Genomic DNA, 8,761 nt, shown 5'->3' on the forward strand with positions numbered 1-8,761 from the left:
TATAAGTTCCTCGCAGGCATATTTTTCTTAGAAATAACTGAACCTACAGATAGAATGTTTGTTATGTGTATCCACAGGGTTTGTATCTACACGGGAGGTGAATTATATGTTGATAATAACTAAAATTAAGTCTGATAAAATATGAAATGCGCTCATTCTTTTTTTGAGCTACTGTACATTTCGACTGACTTGCGCGAGAGGGCTTAGTCATTCAGTTTCAGTTCTTCATGGTCTTAAATTAATTTATTTGTCGATAAATATATCAGTTCGAAGGTGAGCGATTCGATACGAGGTTACGTTAATTTTCTCTGAAAGTATGATTTCTCACATACTGACGGGCGCGATAGCTCAGTGACACCTTCCCTAGTTTCTCCGCTGCAATCCATTCTCGATCATTGCGAGTTAGACTTTTGAAATGGAAAATAATATCCCAGTGGTTAAGGTTTCTGGTAAAATTAATGATTTCGTCGCCATAAGACCTATCTGTGTCGGTGCGACGTAAAGCCGCTAGCAAAAAAAAAATTAATGTTTTGGACTCAAAATAGTACAGATGAAGGAAAAGTATCCTTGTCTGATATGAACGCAAATTATTCTATATTTTGGACGTAAACGTTTAAAATGGTCCATCGTCAGAAAAGAAACTTATATTACTTCTTTAAGAAGATAAGAGAATTACACATAAAAAGTTTTATTTTTTTAAAGACAGCCGGGAGCATAAGACGAGAATAATTAGTTAAAAGTTGACTTTAGATTTGGAGTAAAGTGCAAACTGTTAAATCCCCCATACTTCAAAGCGTTTCAAACCGTTCAGATATTAAAAAGTGCTATCATAATATTTATCGCGTATGTTATATCAGAACACCTTCCAAGTACTGAAAGACTTTTCAACCAGTTATTTCTTTACCAGATTCTTGAAGATGGTTTGAACATTTTGAGAGTTCCTAAAACTAGTAAAATCATTGTCCAACGGACGTGTGGTAAATGGTGCCTTCTGTGAATAGGAACAGAAAGATTAATCCTAAAACCAATGGCAGCAAGGAAATATTTTAGGCTATCATTTTTAAGAACCTAGGAGCTCAGTGTTTAGTCAAAATAATATATTACATCTCTTCAGACGTCAAGGAAAATTGGAATACATTGCATACAATGCTATTAAATTGCTACTTGGCTATATTTGACGGTTTTTGTGGTGTGGATCATGTAGGATTATGTTCATACTACTTATTTCCAGGTGTGAATGTGAGAAACGATTAATCTGGAGTTGTTCAATTTGCCGTGCATTTTGGAAAGAAGTACATTAACAGTACGATCAAAGTTCCCCCGGGAAGTTTGCGACTATGTGCTAGATGTGCGGTAGTAGTAATTTCGTGTGGCTATTACTAGCCGGGTGCAGCCCTTGTAAGGCAGACCCTCCGATGAGGGTGGGCGGCATCTGCCATTTGTAGGTAACTGCGTGTTATTGTGGTGGAGGATAGTGTTATGTGTGGTGTGTGAGTTGCAGGGATGTTGGGGACAGCACAAACACCCAGCCCCCGGGCCATTGGAATTAACCAATGAAGGTTAAAATCCCCGTTCTGGCCGCGAATCGAACCCGGGACCCTCTGAACCGAAGGCCAGTACATTGACCATTCAGCCAACGAGTCGGACTAGATGTGTGGTTACAATATTCTACTACGAGAAACTCACTTCTCGTGGAGGTCCCTCTGAAGACAGCCAGATCATGCTGTTGTACGACCTTGCCTGTACTTAGTGAGTAGGTGGTATTATTCATGGGATCTGCTGTTTGGTCCAAGGACTGGGAGTTGCTTATTTTCCCACAAGATGCTTATGAATCAACCTACTCAGAAAGAAGCTGCAGGTTATGCTATTTCCTTGAGCTGCACGACCTTGGTTCTGCTAGGCAAATAGGTGGAATTATTTATGGCATATGTTGTTTAATCCAAACCCGTGTCTGGTTCTCTTTTCACAAAAGTATATGAATCATCCCACTTAGAATAGAATTATTGGTATCTTATTCCCCTCGAGCTGTACGTCCTTGCTCATACTTGGTGAGAGGGTGGAATTTTATGGGATTTGCTGTCTGGTCCAAACACGGTGACTGGTTCCCTTTTCACAAGAAACTTGTCAATCATCCCACTTGGAAAGAAGCTACTGGTTATGTTACTTTCTCCAAAATGTACAGCCTTGCTTCTACTTGGTGAGTGGGTGGAATTAATTATGGGATTTGCTGTCTGGTCGAAAGACGGTGAATCGTTCCCTTTTCACAAGAAACTTGTCAATCATCCCACTTGGAAAGAAGCTACTGGTTATGTTACTTTCTCCAAAATGTACAGCCTTGCTGCTACTTGGTGAGTGGGTGGAATTAATTATGGGATTTGCTGTCTGGTCCAAAGACGGTGACTGGTTCCCTTTTCACAAGAAACTTGTCAATCATCCCACTTGGAAAGAAGCTACTGGTTATGTTACTTTCTCCAAAATGTACAGCCTTGCTTCTACTTGGTGAGTGGGTGGAATTAATTATGGGATTTGCTGTCTGGTCCAAACACGGTGACTGGTTCCCTTTTCACAAGAAACTTGTCAATCATCCCACTTGGAAAGAAGCTACTGGTTATGTTACTTTCTCCAAAATGTACAGCCTTGCTTCTACTTGGTGAGTGGGTGGAATTAATTATGGGATTTGCTGTCTGGTCCAAACACGGTGAATCGTTCCCTTTTCACAAGAAACTTGTCAATCATCCCACTTGGAAAGAAGCTACTGGTTATGTTACTTTCTCCAAAATGTACAGCCTTGCTTCTACTTGGTGAGTGGGTGGAATTAATTATGGGATTTGCTGTCTGGTCCAAAGACGGTGACTGGTTCCCTTTTCACAAGAAACTTGTGATCATCCCACTCGGAAAAGATTTACTGGTTATGTTACTTTCTCCGAGCTGCACGACCTCGCTTCAGCGTAATGAGTATGCGGAATTACATACTGAATTTGCTGTCTGACCCAAGGTGTGTGATCATTTCTCTTTTCACAAACACATTTGCATCATCTCCCTCAGAAGGATCAACCGGTTGTGCAACTGTCCGTATTTCTGTTCCCGAGATATACGACCTTGCTTCTCCTTGATGAGTAGGTGGAATTATTCACTGAATTTGCTGTATGGCCCGGAAAGAGCGACTATTTTTTTATTCATAAGAGACTTGTGAATCATTGCACTTAGACAGGAACTATTGGTTGTATTGCCTTCCCCAAACTGTGTAACTTCACTTCTATTTGGTGAGAAGGTGGAATTATTTATGCGAATTGCAGTCTGCTCCAATTACTATGCCTAGTTTCTCTTCCCAAGAAAATCTTGTGAATCATCCCACTCAGGAAGGAGGTAGGTACTGGTTATATTACTTTCTCCACGCTGTTGCTTCTAGATGATGCGTAGGTGGAATCATTAATGGGGTTTCTTTTTGATGATCTGTGACTTATTGTTCTTCCTGCAGGAGAACCGCGGATCATCCCACCAGCTACCTGCAGCTGCAAGTAACGGGATTAAGCGTGTGATGATCTTAAAAGTAAAAACAAATGAAAGTCAAATTTGTTCCAAATATCACGACCGAGCTCTTCACAGATAACGGTTTACTCACGCGGGATAAAAATGCTACTGATACGGTGAGATGTTAAACCTAACACCTGTCTAAATGAAGTCGAATTATAATGACCCCATTGCGGTACAGGAGTAATAGCTAGCGTCATCATTTGCGACGGTGTGGAGACCCCTGTACCGTTAGCCCTTACTAATGAGTGTTTTAAGTAAAGCACCTGTGATATAACGGTCGTGACGAGTAGCTGACCCCAGCATTGTCCCGTTACATCCTGGGGCCACGCGACCAGCATCTTCATTCTAGTTCTTCTGGGACGAAGGGTCACAGGGCAGCTTCCTTGGCTCCTCCTTTCACACTCACATATTATTATTATTATTATTATTATTATTATTATTATTATTATTATTATTATTATTATTATTAAGTTCCTCTGCCTACTGAAAATGTCGCTTTAAAATCTCCGAAATGTGGGTCTCATGGATAGAGGGAGGGAGAGAGAGAGAGAGAGAGAGGTGGCCAGTAGGTGTCTAGCAGAAGCCCAGTTCTTTCCTCCGCAGTGTGACACGTGGCACTGTTAGTGGGAGGTCGTCCGTCAAACGGCGACTCAGACTCAGGGGCTGACAGTTTAAGGTCATCTGATGGGCAGGCTACTTTCCGAATTAGTTTAACCTTTATCCGTGGGTATTACGCATATTCGACTGACTGACTTTTTAAAAGGGAGCTCTCAGCAGTCGATATTTAACTTCACGCAGTCCAGATGCTTTGGAGCGAGTAACAGCGATTATAAGTAACGTACTGTCCTAGTGTACACTTATAATTCTTCCCTTCCGAGAACACTACGATAGTGCTGATTCTATTTTCATTCTTTCCTGGGGAAAGCAATTCATATCTGCTCAGCAATGCATAGCACACTCCCTCAGTGGCACAGTCAGTCATTTGTTTCACGTTCCCAAGTCAGAGGGTTCGATCCCAGCCTGCAGTCGTGGGAATTTGAGGGAACTTAAATGCGACGACTCTGTGTTACTGACTCCTTAAACGTTAAAGAACTATTGCTGGACAAAATGCCGAAAATTTGTTGTCTGCTAAGACCTATAATATACGTCAAGGGTATATTATTATTACTAATGCTACGATTATGTAATTGGCTCTACGTCCCACCACTACTTTTACGGTTTTCGGAGACGCAGAGGTCCCTGAATGTAGTCCCCCAGGAGTTCTTTTACGTGCCAGTTTACCTACCACCGCGAGGCTTACGTATCTGATCACCTTCAAATCCCACAGGACTGAGTCAGGATCGAAGATTCCAAGTTGGGGTTAGAAGGCCAGCGCCTCAACAGTCGGAGCCTATTATTATTATTATTATTATTATTATTATTATTATTATTATTATTATTATTATTATTATTATTATTACTATTATTATTATTATTATTATTATTATTATTATTATTATTATTATTATTATTATTATTATTATTATTATTGTCTATGGACATTGTATTTGTTCAAATAGCACTCCTCACTACAGCTCCGGTACAGACCACTGTGTCCTGTAGGAAGTGTATGAGCTCAAATATAACTCCCCACCACTGCTGAATGTCACACTACTGTAACTCTGCCTCCCTCTTTTGATTTGTGCTACCTGGGTGGCGGTGTATGGTAGGAATTCGTCTGTAAATATAGTACGAAATTCTAAATTGTGTAGTGCAGCAATTCCTTTTTTTACTTTTGGGTTTTATGTCATCTTGAGGTAATGCCACTAATGTCCGGGACGATTGTCCTTTTTTTTTTGCTAGTTGCTTTACGTCGCACCGACACAGATAGGTCTTTTGGTGGGGTTGGAACACTTGCACGTAGCCTTTCACTCTACCTGATGAGTCAGAAGTAGGATAGTGACACTTGCACGGAGCCTTTCACTCTACCTGATGAGTCAGAAGTAGGATAGTGACACTTGCACGGAGCCTTTCACTCTACCTGATGAGTCAGAAGTAGGATAGTGACACTTGCACGGAGCCTTTCACTCTACCTGATGAGTCAGAAGTAGGATAGTGACACTTGCACGGAGCCTTTCACTCTACCTGATGAGTCAGAAGTAGGATAGTGACACTTGCACGGAGCCTTTCACTCTACCTGATGAGTCAGAAGTAGGATAGTGACACTTGCACGGAGCCTTTCACTCTACCTGATGAGTCAGAAGTAGGATAGTGACACTTGCACGGAGCCTTTCACTCTACCTGATGAGTCAGAAGTAGGATGGTGACACTTGCACGGAGCCTTTCACTCTACCTGATGAGTCAGAAGTAGGATGGTGACACTTGCACGGAGCCTTTCACTCTACCTGATGAGTCAGAAGTAGGATGGTCATACTACCATAAATTTTGGATACCTAATCTAATTTGATAGGTACTTTGACGAAGATGCACGTAAATACTGGCCTCTCCTGGAAATCTAATATCACACGCGTAAATTTTTTCAACATGTAAGAAAATGACTCAAAAAGTATAAAATAGTCTTCGGCTCGCCAGGTGCAGGTCTTTATGATTTGACTCCCATAGACGACCTGCGGGTCGTACACCCAGCCCCCGTGCCAGCGGAATGAACCCAGAACCCATTATGGTTAAACATTCCGACCCTGCCGATAATCGAACCCGGGACCCCTGTGACCAGAGGCCAGCACGCTAACAATTTAACCATGGAGCCGGACAATAAATTACATAAAATGACCACATAATGACTTACAACTTTAAATTGACCTAATAACACAAAATGGCAAAACATGACCTAATAAATTAGCATTTCTTTTTGTTTTTGTTTTTACTATTTTTTTAACGTCTCACTAACACATCGAAGGTTTTCGGTGACGGAAGGGTGGGATATTGGGAAGGTAGCGGCCGTGGCCTTCATTAAAGGTACAGCTCCAGCATCTGCCTGGTGTGAAAATGAGAAACCACGGAAAACCATCTTCAGGGCTCCCGACAGTGGTGTTCGAACCCACTACCTCCCGAATGCCAACTCACAGCTGCGCGACCCTAACCGCACGGCCACTTGCTCGGTAGTTAGCATTTCTACAATGTGGGAACTATGATAATGATTTCTATACAAGTTAGCAATGTCTATTTACAACCAATTAAAAGATGGCATGTCATCAAAAATCCTATCTCTAGTAATTTAGATGCAATTTATAAGTAAGTGTTAATTTTATAAATGCCGGCCCCATGGTGTAGGAATAGCGTGCCTCTTACCTGGAAGCCCTGGGTTCGATTCCCGGCCAGGTCAGGGATTTTTACCTGAATCTGAGGGCTGGTTCGAGGTGATTAGATTAGAATTGAGGAGCTATCTGATGGCGAGGTAGTGGCGCTGGTTTAGAGAGCCAAGAATAACTACAGTGAGGATTCGTCGTGCTGACCACACGTCACCTCGTAATCTGCAGGCCTTCGGGCTGAGCAGCGGTCACTTGGTAGACCAAGTCCCTTCACGGGCTGTTGCGCCATGGGGTTTGTTTTTATGGTTAATTTTATACATTGTAAGAGACATTTAGCCGACTTAGCGCAAGATATGCAAGTTCGTCAAGTGTATTTTTAAGTGCTGATTCAACATATTTGCATGATTATCCAGTGATATTCCATTGTCACGTTTTTCTCTTTATTAATTATGATTCAGAATATTCATATATTTACAAGATTTACAAATCCTGTTATATTCCAGGGTAGTTTCACTGCAGTTTCTGAGCGTAAGCAATAAAAACTAGGAATGATCTTAGTTTGCCAACAACTTCAAGTCTTTTTAAGGCCTTTGAAATCCTCTCATCGATCTTCACTGCTGATTTCTTTTTTCTCTTCTCACTGATATTCAAAACTATCCTGTCAAATTGGTGACCGTAGTACTCTGTGTCATCTCGAAGAGTCTTGATCAGCGAATATACATTCGGGTGCGCTCTCGAAATTAAACTGTTTATTCTTTGGTTCCAGCCTTCAAAAACGTTATTGGTCCGATGCCGCCTTCCACATATTCCTTAGCACGTGCTCGTTATCCAGCCATTGATCGACGACATAGTTGTAAGACACCTGTAGATTCTGATTTTCAGGCGTGCTCTCCTGAATACATAGCCAACCATCATCAATCATTTCTAAGGGAATGTGCGCTAGTGCAGAACATATTCGAATATGAAGTCAAATTTCTTCATTTTCCCTGTACGCAGTAACAAGGCCACAATCTTGTACTTACCTCCATAGACACTGATCAAAATGATAGTTGCAACCAAAAATCTCAGCTTGAGGAAACAGCGTTTTAGCTGATTGGACGATGGCGATTTCGAAGTCCATAATACGTGTCACAGGGTTCCATCCTGGTGCGTTGTTTTTAACAGCTTCGAAGAAACTAGCATATGTTTCCCGTTTCTTGTTTGGTAACAGCGCGTAGACAGCTGGTATCGTGATGGTTTCTTCCCAAGAACTTCCATGATCGGCGTGGATGATAAATAACTGCCCAAACTGCTTGCTTGAATTTTTGAAGGTCCCGTCCACAAAGAATGAAGAGCATCTTGATAAAGCAGATTTTCCTTTCTCGCTGGCAAACACTAATATCCTGTCTTTAGGCCCCCTGTTGTCGTCTTCAAGTAGGAATTTTCCACCGTCGTTCATTGCTATGTGTCTTTTATTACACCTTCAGAATTGATCGGTTGCTTTGTAGGTCCCGTTCTTTTCCGTCGGATGCGATGTAATGATTGTTTGGCACTTCTATGTGATGGCAGCGATGTCACAAGGTCATAGCCTCTATTGAGGGGCTGGCCTACTTCTTTGGTTAAATTGTTGAAATCATGCTGTCTGCTTCCCTCGCACGTTTTTGCATTCACTACACTTTTTTCACTTTATTCGCCGCGTCGTCCGGAATGCAAACATGACTTGTCTCGCCTAAAACTGTATTATCTTTCGCTGTTATTCTTCCTTTACATTTACGCATTTGATCTTTATAGGTATAGTCCACAATATACTGATGTCCGTTGTAAATCAATAAAGGCTTTCCCTTGATGGTCTCAGTGAACTCCATAACTGCAGAGCAATTATCACCAGTTCAACACGGAACACTAGTTGTCACACGGGTATCAACTGTAGCAATGAACTCCACTTGCCGGGTGGGCCTTCCCCTCCCCTGTTTCTGCATTCCAAACCCTCCTTGGGCCTC

General features: G+C 41.8%; 1 protein-coding gene across 1 annotated transcript in view; it reads right to left on the reverse strand.

The window, feature by feature from the left end:
* LOC136863529 (cytochrome P450 307a1-like) overlaps window positions 1-8,220 on the reverse strand; it is a 113,927-nt gene extending 105,707 nt beyond the window's left edge. Inside the window, exon 1 of the mRNA XM_067139915.2 lies at window positions 7,805-8,220. Coding sequence (XP_066996016.2) covers window positions 7,805-8,220 — 416 coding nt within the window. The remainder of the gene's footprint in view (window positions 1-7,804) is intronic.
* Between the last annotated feature and the right edge of the window lie 541 nt (window positions 8,221-8,761).

The sequence above is a fragment of the Anabrus simplex genome, chromosome 2 (genome assembly GCF_040414725.1).
Source record: "Anabrus simplex isolate iqAnaSimp1 chromosome 2, ASM4041472v1, whole genome shotgun sequence".
NCBI classification, from domain to species: domain Eukaryota; kingdom Metazoa; phylum Arthropoda; class Insecta; order Orthoptera; family Tettigoniidae; genus Anabrus; species Anabrus simplex.